The following is a 22569-nucleotide window of genomic DNA, read 5'->3' as shown; positions in this document are numbered from 1 at the left end:
CTCAGTCCGGTGCTCTGCACATAGCAAGCGCTCAATCAATACGATTGATGATGATGATGATGATGGGCCACTGCTGGGTAGGGACTGTCTCTATATGTTGCCAACTTGTACTTCCCAAGCGCTTAGTCCGGTGCTCTGCACATAGCAAGCGCTCAATCAATACGATTGATGATGATGATGATGGGCCACTGCTGGGTAGGGACTGTCGCTATATGTTGCCAACTTGTACTTCCCAAGCGCTTAGTCCAGTGCTCTGCACATAGCAAGCGCTCAATCAGTACGATTGATGATGATGATGATGATGGGCCACTGCTGGGTAGGGACTGTCTCTATATGCTGCCAACTTGGACTTCCCAAGCGCTTAGTCCAGTGCTCTGCACATAGTAAGCGCTCAATCAATACGATTGATGATGATGATGATGGGCCACTGCTGGGTAGGGACCGTCTCTATATGTTGCCAACTTGTACTTCCCAAGTGCTTAGTCCGGTGCTCTGCACATAGCAAGCGCTCAATCAATAGGATTGATGATGATGGGCCACTGCTGGGTAGGGACTGTCTCTATATGTTGCCAACTTGTACTTCCCAAGCGCTTAGTCCGGTGCTCTGCACACAGTAAGCACTCAATCAATAGGATTGATGATGATGGGCCACTGCTGGGTAGGGACTGTCTCTATATGTTGCCAACTTGTACTTCCCAAGCGCTTAGTCCGGTGCTCTGCACACAGTAAGCACTCAATCAATACGATTGATGATGATGGGCCACTGCTGGGTAGGGACTGTCTCTATATGTTGCCAACTTGTACTTCCCAAGCGCTTAGTCCAGTGCTCTGTGCATAGTAAGCGCTCAATCAATGCGATTGATGATGATGATGATGATGATGATGGGCCACTGCTGGGTAGGGACTGTCTCTATATGTTGCCAACTTGTACTTCCCAAGTGCTTAGGCCAGTGCTGTGCACATAGCAAGCGCTCAATCAATACGATTGATGATGATGGGCCACTGCTGGGTAGGGACTGTCTCTATATGCTGCCAACTTGTACTTCCCAAGCGCTTAGTCCAGGGCTCTGCGCATAGCAAGCGCTCAATCAATGCGATTGATGATGATGATGATGGGCCACTGCTGGGTAGGGACTGTCGCTATATGTTGCCAACTTGGACTTCCCAAGCGCTTAGTCCGGTGCTCTGCGCACAGTAAGCGCTCAATCAATACGATTGACGATGATGATGATGCTGCTGCTGAATCTGGGCTAGGGGGTGGGGTCAAGTCCCCCTCCGCGCCCCGCCCCGCCCTTCTGTCGTCCCATTTCTCCCGCCCCCGTCCTCCCTCCAGCTGCGGCGGGTGACGCCGGCGCGGGGACCTCCGCAGCTGGAGCGGAGAGGAGGGGAAAAAGCGGGGGGGGGACCGGCCCCCTCCATGCCCGGCTGAAGGCGGAGAGGAGGAGGAGGAGCAGCGGCGGGATGGCGGGGCGGCCGGAGCCCATGCCGGGCTACGCGCAGCTGGTGCGGCTGAGCTACCGGAGCCTGGTGGAGGCTGTGCGGGGCTGCGCGGACTGCGGCTGGGAGCGGGCCCGCCGGACCTGGGCCGAACAGGCAAACCTGGCCGGGCCCGAGCTGCTGCTCTTCGCGCTCGCCGTGCTGGGCTGGACCGCGCTGCGCCGGGCCGCCTCCGCCTGCCTCTTTCGGGTCAGTGGCCGGGCCGCGGGGCGCGGGGGGGGGGGGGGGCACCGGGGAGCCTGGCCCTGCGCGGGGGCTGCCGCACCCCCCCCGCAACACAGCTGAAGGTGACCGCGACCGGAGCCGCCGCAGAAGGGGCTTCGACCCCATCGGGGGAGGGGGAGGCCTTCCCAGACTGACCCCCTTCCTTCCTCTCCCCCTCTCCATCCCCCCATCTTACCTCCCTCCCTTCCCCACAGCACCTGTTTATATGTTTGTTATTTGTACGTATCTATTTCTTTGATTTTGTTAGTATGTTTGGTTTTGGTCTCCGTCTCCCCCTTTTAGACTGGGAGCCCACCGGTGGGTAGGGACTGTCTCTAGATGTTGCCAATTTGGACTTCCCAAGCGCTTAGTCCGGTGCTCTGCACATAGTAAGCGCTCAGTAAATAGGATTGATGATGATGATGGTCCCCCGCCCCCCCGCGCTGGAGCCCTTAGAGCATCGCCTAAAACGGGGGCGGCTAGGAAGAGGAAGGAAGGAAGGAAGAGGGGCATCGGCACCATCCCTCTTCCCTCCCACCCCCCCAAAGATGGACCTGCCTGGGGGGCGTCCCCTCTCTAGAGTTGGGGTCTTCTGGAGGCTGCCCGTTCTGCCACCTCAAGGCACTCCTGACCTTGAAAGACATCCTTCCCCTCCCCAGGCTCGGCTTCCCTTCCTTCACCCCTTGGGCCTAGACCAGGCAGGAGGGACTAGAGAAAGTTCCCGGGGTTCTAGTGCCCAGACCGTGGGCTTATTCGGGAGCCTTGAGGTGGGCCCACTCTGTTCAGCGTCAGAGCCCCCACCCACTTGGAAGGGCAGGACTCGCCCCTTCCCTCCCGCCCGACCAAGGTGATACCCGTTTGTGCCAGCTTCATGAGATGGCAGCCCACTGTTGGGTAGGGACTGTCTCTATATGTTGCCAATTTGTACTTCCCAAGCACGTAGCACAGTGCTCTGCACATAGTAAGCGCTCAATAAATACAATTGATGATGATGATGATGGTGGCAGAGAAGGGAAGGCCTGGGAAGGGGCCTACGGAATCCTAGACCGGGGTACCCTGAGCCACTTGCCGAGATGTTTCCCCCTCCCACTGTCTTGTTGACTTCCCACCCTGGCTGGCAGGACCCCTGGGGCGGTGGTGCTTCGGTGCCCAGCTCTGGAACGGGCTAGGGGGAGGGGGCTCCGGGAAGAGAGAGAGAGGCCCCAACAATGAATCCTTTCTCAGAAGGGAAGAGACTGTCCTTGTGTTCCCGGGACACATCAGTGTCACCCGGCTGGTGAGTGTAGCTGGGGGATGGGGAGAGGGTTGGGTGAGCTGCTCTGTGAGCTTCCCCCAGAGGTGGGGCTTCCGGGTCCATCCGTACCCCCTCCCTCCACAACCCCTCCAGCAACACCCTGCCAAGCCTAAGGGACTCAGCCTCCAAACCTTAGGCCCCTGGTAGGAATGGGGAGGGAAGGAGGTGGGGGAAGAGCCAGTGGATTCCGATGATGGAAATAATGATTTCACTCTCCCCCAGTTTACAATGCAGGGGTCTCTATCAACCCAGGCCCCTACTTGGGGGAAAAAAAAAAAGAAAAAAAAAGATCTGGCTCCTTCTGGGAATTCTGTGGCCATAGGATTCCTGGGGAAATCCACAGCTTCATTTATGGGCAGGAGTTCCCACCTCCATCCCTGCTAAACTTTGGTCCGGGACTGCTCCCAAGCAGCATATCCTGCACCTGCCCAACTCTTGGAAGAGAGGAGGAGCAACAGGAGGCCTGGATAATCTACACTGGACAATGGACACTGGATTGTTTCCAGAGCAGTGTAGGATGGCTGGCTTCAGGGTTAGGTCCTCTTGCCCCTGCCCCCAATTCCGCGCAAGACACCCCCCCCTCCGCCCCCACAATGGGGGGCCAGACCGGGCCCTCAGAGCTGGACAAAGCCCTTGCTCAGCCCTGGTGTGTTGACAAGGTGATGACTGAATTAAACACAGCCTGGGCCACATCCTCTGAGGCCCAGAATAATCAGGATGAGGGACTAGGATGATGGTCTGGGTGACCTTTCCAGTAGCTAGAGGTGCCAATTTTCCCTGGGGGTACAGACTCACCCAGCCCCACCCCTACCCCCTAAAGGCCTAGTGGGTAGCTAATGTCCCTGCTGGGTCTGATTGGGCCCTGGGGAGAGAGGGATAGCCCCCATGGGAGTGGAAGAGTAAACTGCTGCTCCCGTCAGTACCCCCAGTGCCCAGCTAAGCTTCAGAAGCGGGGCAGGGTGCCCCACAGTTTCAGGTTGAGCTTGGCAAAGTTCTAACTGTGCTGGTTTTCTGTGCGGCTGGTGTCTTCCTTGTCTGGTCTAGGAGGCTCCTGGTCCCTAGGGGGCATCTCCTTCTTTCTCCCCTGGCCAATCCCGGGGGTGATGCCCCATTTACCAGATGGGGAAACTGAGGCCCAGAGAGGGGAAGCTCCAGAGAATGGAACCCTGGTGCCCCAGCCTCCAAGGCTGGGCCCTGCTTTGGGTCATTTTTCTCTGTGGGGCCATCTTCCTCTGGACCTCTCCCCTCCCTGTAGGTGGTGGGGTGGATTGGTGGTTGCCCCTCCCAAAGCAGTGGAATTGGGGGCATTGTGACATCTCCCCCAGGCAGACGCCTGTGGCCACTGCTAGACTCACCAAACAAACAGCGCTTAGGTCCTCAACAGGTCCTCGCCCACCAGCCTGGGCCAGGGTTCTGGTGGGCTGGCCCTTGCCCCAGTCCTGGCCGCCCTTTTGGCCTGGGTCAGAGGCCAAGCCCCTCATCTCTTCCCTTGGGGTGAGGCCCAGGCAGGAGAGGAACAGGTGGTGCTGAGGGAACCAAGGCTAGAGGAAGTTGGTGGAATCTGCTGGTGTCTAGGGAAAGACGCTAGGCAGGAGGGGAGAGGCAGGGGAGGCCTGGCAAGGCCTGAGGGCCAGGCTCGGGGGTGGGGGATGTATGTGGCCGAGCGCAGGCCAGTTCAAAGGCCTTTGAGGACACCCCCACCCAACCCTGCACCCCGCCAGTTGGAGAGGGAGCCAGGCTCCTAGCAGAAGCTAGAAGGGGGAATGAGGCGGGTGGGAGCTGGCTGTTCCTAGAGCACCCCCATCCTGGGCATTCAGTTCCACAAATTGAACCCCCCACCCCCACCCAAGGTTTTCAGGAAGTGGGGGAGTCCCTCCTGAGGAGATGGTCTCTCCCTCAGCCAGAGCCAGCTTAGCATATAGCCCCAGTTACTATTGGCAACCGTGGGGAGTCACTCTGCAATTGCCATGGTAACAGTTGCTGGCTTCAGGCTTTAGTCCCGTTTCCTTCCCCCCACTCCCATATCTTTCTGGAAAGGAGAAAAGAGAAGTAGGGGGTGGATAGGAAAAGCAAGGAGGAGAGAAGCTGGGTTGGCAGGGGTTGGCAGCACTGCCCCTGTCCTGGGGGGGAGATGAATTATTCAAGGGACTGCAGAGTGCCTCTCTCCCTCCTTCAGTCTCCTCTCCCTGCAGGCCTGCCCTCCTGCCCTTCCAATCTTTCTAAGAACTGGAGCTGGCTCTCACTGGGAAGGAGCCACTGGGCAGGGCTGGGACAAAGCTCAACCTTCCAAGTACAGGAAAAGGGGGGAATTAGGGTCAGCGTCCCCGAAGGGGCTCTTGACCCCCTTACCAGGGCCTGCAGCTGCCTCCAATCAGACAGAACAGAGTTGGACTCTTCCTTCCAGCTGCTGCCTCCTCCTCACGTTCCCTCTCCGCTTCCCACCCTGTCACTTCTTCCCACTCAGCCCTGGTGACTGAGTTTCTGAGAAGGGTGAGCAGTGACAACCCCCCCCCCCCCATTGCTCCTTCTTCCCATCCCCCCCACCCCCTCTTGAAACCCCAGATAGACAGAGAACCCTGGCCCCTCCCCCTTGCCGGGGAGCCCAGTCAGACAGCTGGGGGCTAAGTTTAGCCCAGTGGGAACTGAGGGGCTAGGCGGGGGTCGGAAAGTGCTGAGTTCAGAGGGCTCTGGTTACTGCTCTGGAGTTTGGTTCTCCAGGGCTCGCCATCCCGCCTGCCCGCCCCCTCCCGCCCCCCTCCCCCCCCCACCGGCCCTCCCTGATGGCGTGTCAGGAGATGGGCAGAGGAAGGAGCCCCAGGGAGGTCCACCTCACAACCTCCCACCTTCCTCTGGACACACAAGGAAGGGACATCAGAGTCCAACCAAATCACCCCCTGGGTGTGTTATATATGTGTGTGAGACACCCAGACACACCCTCCCTGTGCCACAAAGCTTCTGTGCTCCCTCCGGTTTTCCCTGCCTCAGGCTCAGGGCTGCCTCCTGGCCTAAGAGCCGTGCTATCTTGGCTCTCCCCAGGATAGCACCGTCCAGACGCCTCGAACCACGCCACCAGCCTGGCCCAGCCTGGGGTGTAGTCGACTTGATACCCCTCTCCCTCTCCCAGAGGGGCAGGGTCATGGAGGAGCCTGGGGCTCTCTACCAGCCTTGCCATCTTTTCCCTCCGCAGCCCCTAGCTCAGTGGTGCCAGCTGCAGCCCAAGGATGCTGCCAAAATGCCCGAGAGCGCTTGGAAGTTTCTCTTCTACTCGACCGCCTGGTGCTACAGCGCCTACCTGCTCTTCGGCACCGACTACCCTTTCTTCCATGACCCGCCGTCTGTCTTCTACGGTAGGGGCGGGGCCAGGGCAGCCTGTGCCTTCCTGGACATGTGGGACCAGGGCCACAGACGTGGCTCACTGGTAGTCTCAGGACCTCAAGAGTCAATCACATGGGAAGAGGCTCGGGGGTAGGGAGGGGCAACTGGGCAGTAGCCACTGCCAGGGCTCAGGGTTTCCCTGCATGGCTTGAGGGAATGAGGAAAGGGGTGTGGGTTTACGTGGGCATCCCCCCCCCCCCCCCCAACTCCCTCATCCTCCCAGACTGGAAGACAGGCATGGCAGTGCCCAGGGACATCGCAGTGGCCTACCTACTGCAGGGCAGTTTCTACGGGCACTCGATCTATGCCACGCTCTACATGGACTCCTGGCGCAAGGACTCGGTGGTGATGCTGGTCCACCACGTGGTCACCCTTGTTCTCATCGTCTTCTCCTATGCCTTCCGGTGAGCCTGAGGGAGGAGAGAGCCAGGCTCCGCACTGACCGCCGCCGACTCTACCCCCTCCCCGGCCAACCCCGTTGGCCCCTTCCTGCCCAAATTCTCACTCCTCTCCAGGGGACTGACTCCCCTTGGTCCCTTTCTGAGACCACAGCCTCATCCTAACACTAACCCCCTGCGTCCCCAATACTGACCCCTCTGCTCCCATCCCATCCCGCCCCCCACGTCCCCGCTCTCTCCTGACCCTCCATCCCCAACCTGTTCTCTTCCTGCCAATCCCATGTGTACCCTTCCTCCCCCACCCCGCCCCTCGGCCTGGCCTAGGTACCACAATGTGGGCATCCTGGTACTCTTCCTCCATGACATCAACGACGTCCAGCTGGAGTTCACCAAGCTCAACGTCTACTTCAAGCTCCGAGGTGGCGTCTACCACCGGCTCAATGACCTCATCTCTGACCTCGGCTGCCTCAGCTTTAGCTTCAGCTGGTGGGCGCTCGGTCTCTCTCCCTCGCCCCTCTCCCTGGCCTGGCCCCTCCGTGCCCTCTCCAGCAGGGCCGTTCTCCTTGCTCCTGTCCTCTCTGCTTTGGGCTCCTTGAGGAATGAGGGGTGGTGGGGGGGTAGGGGGAGCAGGAAGGAGGCTCCAGGGGCTCCTGGGACTCTGTAACCCGCTTTCCTCTGCCTCCTCCCCTCGCTCTGGCAGGTTCTGGTTTCGCTTGTATTGGTTTCCACTCAAAGTCCTCTATGCCACCTGCTACTCCAGCCTGCGCTCCGTCCCCAACATCCCCTTCTACTTCTTCTTCAACACCCTGCTGCTTGCCCTCACTCTGATGAATATCTACTGGTTCCTGGTGAGTAAGCAGAGGAGGAGGCGGTGGCTTCCAGGGTGGGGCCTGTGTCCCACGTCCCCACAAGCCTCCCTGCCTCCCGGAGAGCCCGGGGCTGGGGCTGACACAGGTCCAAGGGGCTGGCTACTGCGACCGGGCCTTGCTCGGTCTGCCTCCTGATCGGGAGTGCCGGTGGATCTGTCTGTAAGAGTGAGAGGGTGTATGTGAGGGAGAGCATGTAAAGGGTGAGTGTGTCTGGGTGAGTTTGAGTGAGAGTCGGGTGGGGGGGGAGGGCGTGTCTGGGTGTGAGAGGGCAGTCCAGGGCTTCTTCTGGGGAAGAGGTATCGGCAGAGAGGCTTTCTGTGACCTTTATGGGTAATCTGTACTCCAGCCTGCGCCCCCACCTCCATCCTTCCCAGCAAAGAGCTTGCAGAAGGGCCTGCTCTCTTGTGACCTTTGCCCAGTCTTTTATGACTATTGCCCTATCTCCTCTGAGCTCTTTGCCCTGGCTTCTCTGTGATCTTTGCCATGCCCTAAGCCCATAGTTCTTGTTCTGGGAGGGGGAGAGGGCAGAGAGGGGCGAGTCAAAGCTCCAACTGGGAGGGCAGTGAGTACCAGGGTCCTCATCCTCTCCCTCTCCCCTCACCCCACCCAGTACATTGTCGTGTTCGTGGCCAAGGTGTTGACGGGGCAGGTGCAGGAGGTCAATGACGTACGAGAGTACGACGTGGATGAGAGCCCCCCAGCCCTGTCCCTCAGGAAAGAGGGCAGGCTCAAGACCTGGAAAGAAGAGTGAGTGGGAAAGGGATTGAGGGGAAGGGAAGGTAGAAGTTGGAATGTCTCTTCCAGCAGACTGGGCGGGGGGGTTGGCGGCGGCGATGATCCCCTCTCACTGCTTCCCTTCTGCTCCAGGAAACCTCTGAGGAACGGGCTGCTGAAGGAGAAGCACTTCTGAGGGGCTCTGACTCCGTTCCCCCTCCCCACCAGGTCCCCAGGCTCCGCTGGATCCCTTCCGCCAGGACACCTGGCTGGAGCTGGGGACTGGGGGAGTCGATACCGTCCTCAGCATTTCCCACTCCCGGCCCCGGACTGTGCCCTCCCAGTTCTCCTCAGTCCCCACTGCCCACCCCTTCTTCCAGGCCCCCTTCCCTCCCCAGCCCCACTGGACGGGACAGCTTTTCTGGCTTCTGGGGCAGGATTCCCCTGAGCCCCATCTGCCTTCGGGGCTCTGAGGCCCAGATTGGGGATGCAAGAGGAGCCAGAGAAGACCCTGGCTTTTCCTGTGGGAAAGGGGACTGACACTTTGGCTGCCCCCACTTCCCTTCCCCCGGTAGCCAGAGCTATGGCCAAATCAAGAGGGCACCCCGTGGGAGGGGCCTGAGTGGGGGCGGGGGAGGGAAGCGACCTGGGATGGGTCCCCAAAATAACCAGCTCAGAGCAGGGGGCTGGCTCCCCTCACTCTATGAGCCCGGCCCAGCTGAGAGGCAGAGAGAGGGGAGTGAAGATCTTCCCACGGATCCCGCCCACACGTGTCCCACATTCCTGTCCCCATCCTCACCCTTTCTGTAACAGAGCTGGGGACAAACCCAAGAACCTCTATCACCACCGACCCCCCCAACTCCTCCCCAACACCACACAAACACAGCTGGACCAGAGTGGGTGGGGAAGGAGCCTGGGATTGAAGACCATCTCCAGACTGGGGCAAACAGACCTTCGGTCAGTAAAATATTAAGGAGGGAAGGGGGCCCAGACTGGTAAGGGAGGGGGATCACTCTGATCCCTCCCTGCTTCCAACCACCCCCAACACTCCCCAATTAGGGGTGTGTGTGTGTGTGTGATGTATGGAGTATGCACCTTGAGGGCAGGAATCGAGTCTACAAACTCTATTGTATTGTACTCTCCCAAGGGCTTAGTCCAGTGCTCTACACACAGTCAGTGCTCAATAAACACTATTGATTGATGGATTGATTGATTAAAGTAGCTGCTCAGTCCCTGGGAGACTCTCAGGTGCATGGACCCTCCTGCTCCTCAGTTGCCGCCTTCTCGTGACACTGGGTAGCAGCCCCGTCCCCTCCCCCTGCTGCCCCAGCAGAGCGGGCCCCGCCATGGAGAGAGCATCAGCTGAAGCCCTGACCCAGGGAGCTGCTGGGTGTGCCCAGCCTCATCACCTGGCACTGTGGTAACCTTGGTGGCGGGTACGGGCTGAGGGGGAGGAAGTGGAGACAAATCCTCAAATACAATTGCCCCCAGATTCTCAGACAAATAGGCTGGGCCGGCAGACTGAGATAGCCTGGGACACTGTCCTCTGCCACCATCTAAAGCTGAATATAAACTGGGTTCCTGGAAGGCTGGGGTCTGGGACCGAGCGAAAGAGTCCCCGCTCCACCCTAATACTAGGTGGCTTCCTGGGGAGGGGGCGAGAAACGGGCTTTTGGGAAGCAGGGGAAGGCCCCCCCCCCCCCCCCCGGGGTTAGAAGGAGAGAGGCCTGCTGGCCTCAGAGTCGGGGTCCCTGCCGCAGCCCCAGGCCCGTGGACCCCCAAGGCACCGGCTAAGCCCCGGCTGACTGGTAACCGGCCCCCATGGGCCCTGTGTCTCCCTTTCCCCCCAGGTGGCTCGGTTCAGTTCGAGGAGCCGGCCCTGGCCTCCCTGTGCGTGGAGAAGCCCCTCTTCTTCAATCTGTCGACCCTGGCCCCCCAGGAGCAGCCGACCCTGGTCCGGCTGGAGCTGGCCGGCGCCCGGGGACCCCCAGGGCCAGGCTGGGAGTTCAGCCTGTCCCTAGCCCTGGAGTCCCAGCTGTGGGGCCGGCAGGCCCACTGGCACCACCGCCAGCTCCTCCTGAAGCAGCCCCTGCCCCCGGGCCAGGACACCATCCACCTGGACCTGGGGCTCGTGGGGCCTTCTGCCCTCCTGCACAACCTGAGCTTGGTCCTGGAGATCCTGGCTGGCGGCAGGGGCGACGGCAACGGTATGGAGGTGGCCTGCACCAGCCTGGGCCGCTCCCTGGAGGCCTCCCTGCTGGTGGTGACTCTCCACCCCCAGCAGTGCCGGCCTTTGGCCCGGAGGCGGCGGACCGTGGCCCCGGCTGCCCCGGCCCCCGACCGCATCTGCAGGCCCCACCGGCTGTACGTCAGCTTCCGGGATGTGGGCTGGCACGACTGGATCATCACCCTGCGCGGCTTCATGGCCAACTACTGCCGGGGCTCCTGCCCCTTCCCCTTGGCCACCCAGCTCAACAGTGTCAACCACGCCATCCTGCAGTCCCTGATGCACTCCGTGGCCCCTGCCTAGACCGCCCCTCTCCTGCTGCATCCTCCTCGGTCTCTCGCCCATCTCTGTGCTCTTCTACTCAAAGGCGACAACGTGGTCCTGAGGCACTACGAGCATATGGTGGTGGACGCATATGGTGGTGGACGAGTGTGGGTGCAGGTGAGCCCTGGAAGAGAAGGGGGATGGGGGCGGGGGTGCCTTGGCCTGCTCTTGCCGGAGGCAAACTGTAGGTGTAAGCTCTCATGACACAGACCCTGACTAATAAAACGGCTGTTTTGTTTTTTCCTCTGTCGCCTCCACCTGAAATGTTGTTCTTTTATGGAACCCATGTCTTACACCCCCCCCCCCTTCCGGGCCGTATACTGGGCAAGTTCACAGCAGCATAGGGAGCCACACGAACCCCACGGTCAAAGGCTCCCCCCAGGAGTCAGGGGGTTGGAGGGAGAGGAAAAAAATCCATAATTCATAGAGCAGCAGAAGAAACCCTGGCACTGGGGGGACTGGGAGGACTGGAGAGGGGTGGGGGTGATCCATCCCTGCCCCCGGCCCTGATTTTTGAGCAGGTAGGAGCTCTCTTTACCCTCCTGACCCTCCCCTCTCCTGTACTGTCCCCTGCAGGCCCTCAGCCCCAAAGCAGCCAGGATTTTATCTCAATTGAATGGGTGGGTAGATGGGCGGGGTGGTGGGCAGTGGGCAGAGTGACTGTATGAGGGCAGAGAGGGCTGAGGGGAAGAAAGGGCTCAGTGGTCACAATTGAGGGTGAAGTTCAAGTGGCCAAAAGTCAGCCTGGTGCCTACATTTCCACCCGCAACTCTAGGGCAGGATGGAGGAGCTGCGGTACCTCAGGATTAGAGACATTCTGGGCCCCCATTCCCTCCCAGCCCACTCACGTGCTCCTCTCCTGATGGGCCAGGAACTCTATAGCAGGAACTTGCTCCAGACCTATCTCCCTAAGCCATCAAGCCACAGCATCGGAGACTAGGTTTGCTGGAGTGAGGCCTGGATGTTTATTAATATTTTAGGGATGGCCAACAGTTTTGGACACATTTTTAAGCAATCAAAGGAAACACTGGTAGGCACCGATGTTCTCCAAGGAATTGCTACAAAGCAAAAAGCATTAAAAAGACAGTGCACCCCAACCAGTGAAATAAAAAGGGACGAGGCATATCCCGTTGACACACAGGGAAAAGGATTAAGAACCCCTTGATTCCTTTTTCTGTAGCATGTTTATTTTCCAACTGATTTAGTCTTACAAGCCTGGGAGGTAGGAAAAGGCAGGGTTATCAACCTCATTTTACAGATGAGGCAACGGAGGGTCAGAGAGGGGGTCACCCAGTGGACCAGTGGCAGGAGTAAAACTCTTAGCTTCAGATTCCCAGTTCTTTCACTTTACACAGAGGCAGTTTAAAAGGTTTCCCTTCTTTGAAGGGCTTAGAAGGCAAAAGCGCTGGAGGCCTTTTTGAATAGGAAGGTGGAGGCATTGCTTTCTTGAGCTTTGGGAGTGCGGGGCGGGTAGGCCTCTGTATTTTGCAGAACTTGAAAACAAATCAGCTGAAGGATTAGACCAAAAACTAAGGTGGAGTGAGCAATCCTGTGGTTGGGGCAGGGGCCCCCTGAGTATATTGAAGGGTGGGGGGAATAGATAAGCTACTTGAAGCATTGGCGCCGCCCTCAAGCCTTGCCCCCAGCCTAAATCAGCATCCACAACCAGTCACAAACACCTGCCTCTGGAGTGTGGCATCACACAACCTCACACATCCGATGCATGGACATCTACGAGAGAGCGGGCCGGCCTGGGCCCCACCCCCTTTCCGGAGGCCCTGGCCCACCCGCTCACCTGCACCCGCACTCGTCCACCACCATGTCCTCATAGTGCCGCAGGACCACGTTGTCGCCGTTGTCGTAGAAGAGCACAGAGATGGGCGAGAGCCTGACGGGGATGCAGCAGGGGAGGGGGGTCTGGGCAGGGGCCACGGAGTGCATCAGTGACTGCAGGATGGCATGGTTGACGCTGTTGAGCTGGGTGGCCAGGGGGAAGGGGCAGGAGCCCCGGCAGTAGTTGGCCATGAAGCCGCGCGGGGCGATGATCCAGTCGTGCCAACCCACGTCCCGGAAGCTGACGTACAGCTGGTGGGGCCTGCAGATGCGGTCGGGGGCCGGGGCCGCCGGGGCCACGGTCCGCCGCCTCCGGGCCAAAGGCCGGCACTGCTGGGGGTGGAGGGTCACCACCAGCAGGGAGGCCTCCAAGGAGCGGCCCAGGCTGGTGCAGGCCGCCTCTGTGCCGTTGCCGTCGCCCCCGCCGCCAGCCAGGATCTCCAGGACCAAGCTCAGGTTGCGCGGGAGGGCGGAAGGCCCCACGAGCCCCAGGTCCAGCAGGTCCAGGTGGATGGTGTCCTGGCCCGGGAGCAGGGGCTGCGTCAGGAGGAGCTGGCGGTGGTGCCAGTGGGCCTGCCAGCCCCACAGCTGGGGCCCTGGGGCTAGGGACAGGCTGAGCTCCCAGCCTGGCCCTGGGGCCCCCCGGGCGCAGGCCAGCTCCAGCCGGACCAGGGTCGGCTGCTCCTGGGGGGCCAGGGCTGAGAGGTTGAAGAAGAGGGGCTTCTCCACACACAGGGGGGCCAGGGCCGGCTCCTCGAACTGAACCGAGCCACCTGGGGGGAAAGGGAGACACGGGGCCCGGGGGGGGCGGGTTACTGGTCGGCTGGGGTTTAGCCGGTGTCTCGGGGGTCCACGGGCTTGGGGCTGCGGCAGGGACCCCGACTCTCTGAGGCCAGCTGGTCTCTCACCTCCTCCCCAGGAAGCTGCCTAGTGTTAGGGTGGGGTGGGGACTATGACTCAGCCCAGGAACCCCCCCCCGCCCCCCCACCAGAACTGGCTAGACGGGACACCCACAGAGCCAGGTTCAGTAGCTGGTCAGGGGATTTCCCAGCCAACACTGGGATGAACCTAGGGATTTGGCTAAGGTTTTCGACCACTGATGATGTTGGTATTTGTTAAATGCTTACTATGTGCCAAGCACTGTTCTAAGCGCTGGGGGTTACAAGATACAGTGGCAAAGTGGGCAAAGCTCTGGATGAAGGGGGGGACTATGCCTCAGTCAGTTCTGGAAGGAGAGGTGGAACAGCAAGCAACACCGCCCTAGGGTCGGGCAGGAGGGAGAGGGAGAGGAGGGAGAGAGACAATAGTCACTGATTCTCAGCAGGAGATAGACCAGAGCCCCCTGGGGTCCAGCCGGCCATGGCGGGGAAGCCACCAAGGCTCATGGAACGGGTCGAGGAGGAGAGGGGTGAGGAGGGAAGTGGGGGAGCCGCTTCTCTCCTCCCGGGCCCAGGAGCAACTCGCCCCCGTCCCTGCCACGGCCGGGTTTCAGGCGTTGGGGGGAAGGGGGTGATTTGACCCCCCACCCCCGAGCTTTAGTAGGATGCACTGAGTCCGCCCCTCCCCCAGCTCGGGATCCCGACAGCAGCTTCCCCTGGTTCCTCAGTTTACCACGGTCTGGGACAAGCCGGACGATATTTCCGGGGACTCCCAGCTCCTCCACGCGGCAGGGCTGGGCCTGCTGCTCGGGCCCCTGGGGCTCTTGGGTCTCCTTGGCGGCCGCCAGCTTCTCCTGGCTCTTGCGGAAGAGCCGCCAGAGCAGCGGGGGGACGGGTCGGGGTTGCCGAGGCGCTGGGGGTTCGCTCAGCCCCAGGGCTCGGAGCAGGGCCACAGCCTGGGGTGAAAGCGGCCCCGGCTGGGCTCGGCCGAGCCCTGGGGTCAGGGGCAGCAGCAGCAGCAGCAAGAGCAGCAGGCGGAGGGAAAGCATCGTTCCTGAGGTCACCGGGTAGAACCGGGACCGGATGGGGGTCGCAGGGGTCCCTCGGTGGGCCTTATATCCGAGGGTGACCCGGCAGGGGTCACCCCGCGGGTCCCGGCCATTGGGTAGAGAGGTGTGAGACACCCCCCCCTCCCAACACACATATACACCCCGAGGCAGCAGCGCTTCTCCTTGTAACCCTTCGCTTCCCGGTTTAGCTGTAACCCTCCCCTCCGTTCCCCACCCCTACCTACAAACTCATCATCATCATCAATCGTATTTATTGAGTGCTTACTATGTGCAGAGCACTGTACTGTGTGCTTGGGAAGTACAAATTGGCAACATATAGAGACAGTCCTTACTCAACAGTGGGCTCACAGTCTAAAAACTGTGAGCCCCCCTGCCCTAGGCCTCCAGGCCGCGCTTCCCTCCCCGCACTTCAATCAATCGTATTTATTGAGCGCTTACTGTGTGCGGAGCGCTGTACTAAGCGCTTGGGAAGTACAAGTCGGCAACACATAGAGACAGTCCCTACCCAACAGCGGGCTCACAGTTCTACCGGACCAGCTGGGATCGGGAGACCCTTTTGTCGCGAAGAGATCCTCGCTCCCGAGGGCAGGATTTCTCTGAGAAGCCAACTTACTTTGGGGCCCCCAGGCCAACTTGGAGGGGCATCATCATCATCATCAATCGTATTTATTGAGCGCTTACTGTGTGCAGAGCACTGGACTAAGCGCTTGGGAAGTCCAAGTTGGCAACATATAGAGACAGTCCCTACCCAACAGTGGGCTCACAGCCTAAAAGGGGCAGGGAGATGGGCGAGCCAGAGGGGATCTCTCCTTCTCCCCCTGGCTACTAGGAGCGGACGCCTTGCCCGGGGCTTGAGGAAGGGGTGCCCACCCTCCCGCCTCCCCTGAAACCGGTGTCATGGCCCGAATGCCCACCATCACACCGCATGGACCCCGCTGCTCCCGGAAGGCTCATCTCCTCAGAGCGCCAGAGAGGCCCGCCATAGACGCCCGGGACTCCGTTCCCGATTGGCCCGCCCTTCCGCCCGCCATGATACCGCGTGGCCCCCACTGCTCCCGGAAGGATCCGCTTCTCCGAGCATCGCCATAGACGCCCCCTGCTTCCATTCCCCCCCTCCCACTTAAGCGACCTTCCTTATAGTGCCCCGACAATGTCGGGAAGTAACTTGTACTTCCCAAGCGCTTAGTACAGTGCTCTGCACACAGTAAGTGCTCAATAAATACGATTGATGATGATGCCCCCCAACCCCCCTTCCCGGTCGGTCCTGACTGACTCTTCCCCCCCCCCCCCCCACGCCGGGAAAAAGGCCCTTGTTATCACCAAGTTACATTAACGACAACCTCATTCGCACCTACTCAGCCCTCCTGTCCCGCCATCGACCCCCGGCCCACGTCCTCTCCCGGGCCTGGAATGGCCTCCCTCTGCCCATCCGCCAAGCTAGCTCTCTTCCTCCCTTCAAGGCCCTACTGAGAGCTCACCTCCTCCAGGAGGCCTTCCCAGACTGAGCCCCTTCCTTCCTCTCCCCCTCGTCCCCCTCTCCATCCCCCGCATCTTACCTCCTTCCCTTCCCCACAGCACCTGTATATATGTTTGTACATATTTATTACTCTATTTTACTTGTACCTATCTATTCAGTTTATTTTGTTAGTATGTTTTGTTTTGTTCACTGTCTCCCCCTTCTAGACTGTGAGCCCACTGTTGGGTAGGGACTGTCTCTATATGTTGCCAACTTGTACTTCGCAAGCACTTAGTACTGTGCTCTGCACACAGTAAGCACTCAATAAATACGATTGATGATGATGACTGTCTCTAATGTTGTCAGCTTGTACTTCCCAAGCGCTTACTACAGTGCTCTGCACACAGTAAGCGCTCAATAAGTACGATTGGTTGATTGATTGAATGGTCATGGTGGAGGGGGGAGGTGAGAGGCCACGGTGGGCGTATTTCGGCTCGCCCACTCGCGGGCTTAAATCCCCGGGTGGCTCGGTGACTCGGCGCCCCCAGCTTGGGCCAGGGCCTCACTGATCTTTGAGGTCGCTCGGCTCCCTTCCCCCTGCCCCCCGCCCCCCACGCCCCCCCAATAACCCAGCGGGAGTTTCCCCCAGCCGGGGCTCCGAGGATGAACAGCCAGCTTCTCACTTCAAAGGCTTCTTCCTGTGACTCCAAATTCTTGCATTTTAGGCAGTTCTGGGCTAAATTCTTAACCCACCCCCCATCAAACTGGCTGCATCTAAAGAACCCAACCTTCGGCAGCGCGGCTTACTGGAAAGCACTCGGGCTTGGGAGGCAGAGGTTGTGGGTTCTAATTTCGGCTGCCATCAAGTCACAACTTCTGTGCCTCAGTTAGCTCATCTGTAAAATGGGGATTAAGACTGTGAGCCCCACGTGGAACGACCTGATTACCTTATATCCTCCCCCAGCGCTTAGAACAGTGCTTGACACTATATATAGTAATCGCTTAACAAATACCATCATTATTATTTGAGCTCAAGTAAACTCATTCAAGGCCTCAGCTCATATTTTGGAGAAGCAGCATGGCTCAATGGAAAGAGCCCGGGCTTTGGAGTCAGAGGTCACGGGTTCAAAACCCAGCTCTGCCAATTATCAGCTGTGTGACTTTGGGCAAGTCACTTAACTTCTCTGGGCCTCAGTTCCCTCATCTGTAAAGTGGGGATTAAGACTGTGAGCCCCCCGTGGGACAACCTGATCACCTTGTAACCTCCCCAGCGCTTAGAACAGTGCTTTGCACATAGTAAGTGCCTATTAAATGCCATTATTATTATTAGAGCTGGAAAGGGGCCCAGAAGCTCTTCCCCCGGTTACCCCCCGGGCCCCGAACGGGCAGCAAGTCCCCACACAATCAGGGCTAGGATCTCGGAGGTCCCGGGAACCGTGGAAGAATTTTTTGGGAGGTGGGGGCGGGGGGGGGGGGGGGAAGAGAGAGAGGAGCAGATTGTTATCATCCTCACAACCTTGAGGCCGATTTGTTTGTTCAGCCAGCTCTAGATCCGCAGTCCTATCCTTGTTGAAGGCCTTATTGTCTTTCCCACTTTCTCCCTCTCCTAAACTTTGGGGGAGGGCGCGCCTTATGCCGAGAATCACAGCACTTTAGGGGAGCCGGGAATGAAGTGGAGGTTGAGGTTGCCCAACAACGTTTCCTCGGTCTCCGGGAACGCTAGTGCAGTTTGGCTTTGAAGAGAGGGGCCCTGGCACTAGCGTGATTGTGGTGGCCTACCTTGAACATGCCAAACTCTTTCCATGTCATCTCGTGGAAAGGAGGGGGACAAAGCCCTCAGGATCTTCCTCTCCTTTGTACCTTCTCCCCTCACTCGGACCACTTCGTGCCACCTCCCAGAAGTGGGGAGGTGTGTATGGCAGAGGGGATGGCTTAGAACAGTGCTTTGCACATAGTGAGTGCTTAACAAATGCCATTCTTCTTCTTCTTGGGAGCAGCCGCAACTATGAGACGCCTGGGCTGGGCTGAAAGACAACTGGACGCTTCTCACCGGAAAGCAGAGCGTTGAGGAAGGGGTAGTTGGAGGGCATGAAGGGGGCCATAGAAGTCCCGCCAAGAGCGAGCCAAGGAAGCCACGTCTGTTGGAAAGCCCTTGGCTTACTACCTCATACCACAGCTGGGCTTAAAGGCTGGGAGGAGGAAAAAAAAAAAAAAAAAAAAGCAGGTTCTTTCCTCCTTTCCTTCCCTCCTGAAATCGAGAGAATCTGCCTCCCCGAGCCTGGCAGGTTTTGTTTCAGAGCAGCCGACCTCCTCCCTGTCCCTTCCTTTTAAGGTCGCAGCAGATTTCCGAGAACCTGTCCCCAAATCCTGCCGTGTTCTTTGTTCCCAGCCTGGCGGTGAGAACAATGGGGGAGGGGAGGGCTGAAGGAAAGACTGCTAGACGGGGCAGATTGCAAAATGCAGAGTTTGTCACGATCACAATAATGGGCCCTCACAGGAGGGAATCTGGGAGAGTTTACAGAGAGGTCAGAGACAGGAGGGACACCAGTCTAGAAGGGCCTGGGAGCCTCTCTCGCTTCGGGAAAGGTTCCTATTGCCACATGAAGGTTCTCATCCGGGCCCAAAAACAACCAAGCTCAGATAATGTGGGACAGTGATGAGGGAAGGAAGCACCTGGAATACATTTGCCACATAACGCACAAACAGCAAGTCGGTATCCATGTTGGGGTGGGGCTGGCTTGTCTTCAAAAAGGTTGGAGGTGGCAGGAAAATGCAGGGTCAGTGTGAATGCAAGAGCTGTTTATTAATATTTTGATGACAGTTTAAAACAAATTGACAAAAAACTTAAAGTAACACCAAGCTGGTATTGATGTTCATGGATTTATAAATCTCTGAATAACTGCAACAAAGGAAAAACAATAAAACAGCACAAAGCAGAGGCAAAAGCATTCCAACCAGTGAAATATAGGGGCAGATTGGAGGGGAGAGGAGGGGGGAGCAGGGAGAAGAGGGATGGGGGGAGGAAGGAGAGGAGGGAGAGGAGGGAGAGGAGGGAGAAGAGGGGGAGGAGGGGGAGGAGGGGGAGGAGGGGGAGGAGGGAGAGGAGGGGGAGGAGGGGGGAGGAGGGGGAGGAGGGGGAGGAGGGGGAGGAGGGGGAGGAGGGGGAGGAGGGGGAGGAGGGGGAGGGGGCAGAGGGGCATTACTCAATGGATTGCATTGCACAAAGGATTACAGCTTAAACCTATTTCAAAACTCTGCAACTAGGCAGCCTACCCAGAAGGAAAAATTAAAAAAGCCCTTCGGCAATGTTAATAAATAAAACAGTCCATCTTACAGGAAAGAAGGTGGCCTGCGTGTCCCCATTCTTGGTACATTTTAGAAGGTGAAATTCTGGAGGATTTTTAGATTAGGAGGGCTGATGTCTTTGCTTTCTCAAGATTTATGGGGCAAACTGTGTTTTGCAGAACTTGAAATAAAAATTGACAAGCTGAAGGATCGGACAAAAACCTAATGCAGAGTGACCAGCTCTGTCATGAAGTCAAAGTATATCTGTATCTACCTACCCACCCCCATCTCTAAGAGAGAGGAAAAAAAGAAAAGGAAAGAATAAATCAAGTAAAACTGAACCGAAATGCAGGTTTTCTAAGTGGGTGGGCAATTTAGAGGATGGTCTGAAATCAAAGGGGTTTTCAAATGGACTAAAAACAAACATTGCAGTTTGGGCCTTCCTAGTACATTGTGTGAGAGGTAAAGTCTGAGTTCCTCAAAATAACAAATACAAATTTAAAACAAAAACAAACACCCTCCCACACTAGAAATACTTGAAGCCCTTTGATCTTACAGGTAACAGAAAAGTTTAAAAGATATCTACGCTAGCAAATCACACTCTGCTCAACTTAGCCAATTAGAGGCAGAAGTTAGAGTATTTCAAATTTAGGGATCTGATAAAACAGGCAGCTAAGAATGTGAGGTTCTCGATCTCTCTGGATCTCGGCACTCAAGAGTGCTCCTACGAAGGTCTAAAGAACTGTGTCCTCAGTATTCCTGTCTTCTTGCGTCATCCCTTAAGACACGCGGACACCTTGTAAAGATTGGATGGCTCACTTTGAATGTGCTCTTTAACTTCTACCTTTAGTATCTATTTTTCAAATCAACATGAATGCTGATGTGGTGGTCTGTACCCGAAAGGAATCTTCAGGCTTTTCTAGGCTTTGTTTCTTTTTTAAAAATAAAAATAATTAAAAAAAAAAAGACTTCTCCAGCTACCCGCAGTGAGTCCCCAAAGAAGTCACCTAAAAGCCACTCTTTTCTCTCATCGGACCCGCTTGATGGCCACCTTCCAACTGCCTGCTTTGCTGTAATTCGTTTAGCCTGCTTCAGTATTGTTGTAGAGTCTTTACTTCAAATCCATTATAATCCCCAGTGGCCACTACTTCTCCCCAACATTGGCGGGAGTGAATGAAGCAGGTGTACTAGCATCTTTTCCTCCAGGGCTGAAAAGCACAGGAACCCAGCCAGCCCCCTTTTAAGCGCACAATTGATGTGACAGAAAGGCTTGTTTTTGCAGAGTAGAGTCCAGACAGTAGCCAATTAAAGCATATAGAAAACACTTTTAACCCTCCTCCTGCACCAGCACCCGTTCCCCCTCATTAACTGCTATCCATTGTAGGAAGAAGAGGCTGAATGCTACAGCTTTAAAATTCATTTGACATTCTCTTCATTGGTGGTAATTCTAATTTAAGGTTTGCCTGCTTTAAATGTGTGCTTAAGCACCTCATCTTCCAAGTCCACCACTAAGATTCCAGAGACATAACTTCTAAAAGAAAATTTCAGTGCTCCTTTGACTGAACTAACATCTTTAAAACCACCTTTGAAACATAGGCAACATGAGAACACGTAGGGCTCGGAGCCCGTGTGGACAAACGGCATCTCAGAGTGGAGCTCTGGCCATATGCTGCTGGCACCATCCGTGGCTGGATCTGCAGACTTGAAAGTAGGAAGTAGGAATCTCTCCTCTGCTGCTAAAATTTGAACAGTTTCCTGCTAAAATGTCGTACCCTTTAAAAGAACTCTGAGATGAGGGTTTCCCTTCCCTCCTGCTCTGGAAAGCGAGGCCCTGTTCCCAAACAGAAGCATGGAATGAAGTGAGCCCTGCTGAAGGCCCTTCTCTCTAGCACATGGGGCTGGGGGAGCAGGGACTCAGCTGACTATTCATTCGTTCATTTTTGCTGGTTGCGCGAGACCTGAACCCCGCCTTCCCTTTGGGCCGCAGCCAGTACTCTGCTTCTCTCTCCTCTTCGGACATTCTCCTTGTCTCAGTGTGCTAGCAGTGGTCGCTCACTCGCTCCTTCCTCTCTTCTCTCCCCATTGATTGGTTTCCCTCTCTTTCCTCTCTCTCTCCTGTTGCTCTCACACAGTGGTGCTTCAGTTTTAGCAGTGGAAAACAGGTATCCATTTTATTTTATTTTTTTTTATTACCCAGAATAAGATGCTGATGGACTAAGCTCCACATAAGCTTAGCTCTTCTTCCTCAACCTAAGGGAGAGAGGAGGTAGGGAAAGAAGGGGTGGGAGAAAAGATTAAGAGTGATGTTAGGGGGTGGAAAAAAAAAAAAATAAAGGCTTCTCTGTGACCTGACCACCTCATTTTGGGCCAAGGGCCACAGGGGACAAAGTGCCACCACTCAAGAGAGACATTTGCCCTCGTGCATGACCTACTCTCCCACCCTTCCAGCTCCCCAGAAGTGAGTTATAATTGGGGAACCTAAACATCTGGGGCTCAGCTAGGCTCAAGCCCCAAACTTTCCATCAGGTCAAGGATCTATCCCATGCCATAATCTCCACCCTGGTGGGGTCTTGTACAATATGTATGCACGAAGGCTAAAATAAACTCTCAAGCCAAAAGTAGTTCTACCCTGCACAAAACTGGACTTTTTTTTTTTTAACAACTCCCACCACCCCACTCAAAAACTCTCTTCAGGGCCAGGAGTACTTCTGGCCTCTTGCCCGAGGGTATGGATATCGCGTGGCATTATTGAAAGATAGTCCTTCATGAGCACCACCACATATCAAAGCGACTCCCCCTGCAAACTCCAGGGGACCCAGTGGAGATCAGGGTCAAACATTTTTGCCAGAGGGCCCTGCCACATGAATTGGCAACACAGAGCCATATTGTGCCTTTGAATCCAAAGGAAAAAAACAACAACAAAAAAAAAAAACCTTGAAAAAGGTTAGTGAGGCCCTTCCTGGATAAGGAGCACCCTAAAGAACAGGAGAGAATAAAACAGTCAGGCATGTCACATGAAGCACTCCCAAGATTTCCCTCAGATTCCAACTTGGAGATTAAAAAATCCCTGACTTTCCAAGGAGCTCTCCAGGGGGAGTGTACACACGTGGGTGCTAATTTCCTCCTAGGGAAAATTTCATAAAGG

At 56.9% G+C, this 22569-nt stretch overlaps 3 protein-coding genes and 1 pseudogene across 4 annotated transcripts in view; 2 read left to right on the top strand and 2 right to left on the bottom strand.

Annotated features, from left to right (window-relative positions):
* The first annotated feature begins 1401 nt into the window (after positions 1-1401).
* Positions 1402-10461, top strand: CERS1 (ceramide synthase 1). 2 transcript variants are annotated; one of them, XM_038740662.1, is made up of 8 exons: positions 1402-1686; positions 6183-6342; positions 6594-6774; positions 7093-7254; positions 7469-7616; positions 8248-8384; positions 8505-9308; positions 9625-10461. In XM_038740662.1, exons 1-7 carry the CDS (start codon positions 1462-1464, stop codon positions 8545-8547), a joined length of 1056 nt encoding a protein of 351 aa, XP_038596590.1. In that variant the 5' UTR covers positions 1402-1461; the 3' UTR covers positions 8548-9308; positions 9625-10461. The 2 variants fall into 2 exon arrangements, with proteins under 2 accessions (XP_038596590.1, XP_038596588.1); XM_038740660.1 differs by having other exon boundaries at positions 8505-9771; positions 10202-10461.
* A 115-nt stretch (positions 10462-10576) lies between these two features.
* On the top strand, positions 10577-11148 carry LOC119919754 (annotated as a pseudogene).
* Positions 11149-12693: 1545 nt separating this feature from the next.
* Positions 12694-15770, bottom strand: LOC119949948 (embryonic growth/differentiation factor 1-like). The gene is made up of 3 exons (XM_038771805.1): positions 15720-15770; positions 14285-14725; positions 12694-13599 (listed from the first exon to the last, which is right to left on the bottom strand). Exons 1-3 carry the CDS (start codon positions 15768-15770, stop codon positions 12694-12696), a joined length of 1398 nt encoding a protein of 465 aa, XP_038627733.1.
* Positions 15771-21613: 5843 nt separating this feature from the next.
* Positions 21614-22569, bottom strand: part of UPF1 (UPF1 RNA helicase and ATPase) — a 33672-nt gene continuing 32716 nt past the window's right edge. The window contains exon 24 of the mRNA XM_038740588.1: positions 21614-21674. The gene's annotated coding sequence lies outside the window, so the exon portion shown is untranslated. The remainder of the gene's footprint in view (positions 21675-22569) is intronic.

Source organism: Tachyglossus aculeatus, chromosome X1 (genome assembly GCF_015852505.1).
Source record: "Tachyglossus aculeatus isolate mTacAcu1 chromosome X1, mTacAcu1.pri, whole genome shotgun sequence".
Lineage (NCBI taxonomy): Eukaryota > Metazoa > Chordata > Mammalia > Monotremata > Tachyglossidae > Tachyglossus > Tachyglossus aculeatus.
The sequence above is the reverse complement of the archived record's forward strand: the minus strand, read 5'-3'. Positions and strand labels throughout refer to the sequence as shown.

Bases quoted from the DNA above. Each gene is read 5' to 3' on its own strand.
- CERS1 (XM_038740662.1), top strand. From the start codon at position 1,462: ATGGCGGGGCGGCCGGAGCCCATGCCGGGCTACGCGCAGCTGGTGCGG. The intron at 6,343-6,593 runs GTAGGGGCGGGG...TCATCCTCCCAG, and splicing joins CCCGCCGTCTGTCTTCTACG to ACTGGAAGACAGGCATGGCA. The intron at 8,385-8,504 runs GTGAGTGGGAAA...CTTCTGCTCCAG, and splicing joins CTCAAGACCTGGAAAGAAGA to GAAACCTCTGAGGAACGGGC.
- LOC119949948 (XM_038771805.1), bottom strand. From the start codon at position 15,770: ATGGCGATGCTCGGAGAAGCGGATCCTTCCGGGAGCAGTGGGGGCCAC. The intron at 14,726-15,719 runs GTATCATGGCGG...CTCGGATATAAG, and splicing joins GGAGCAGTGGGGGCCACGCG to GCCCACCGAGGGACCCCTGC. The intron at 13,600-14,284 runs GTGCATCCTACT...TCCCTGCCGCAG, and splicing joins CTGGGGGAGGGGCGGACTCA to CCCCAAGCCCGTGGACCCCC.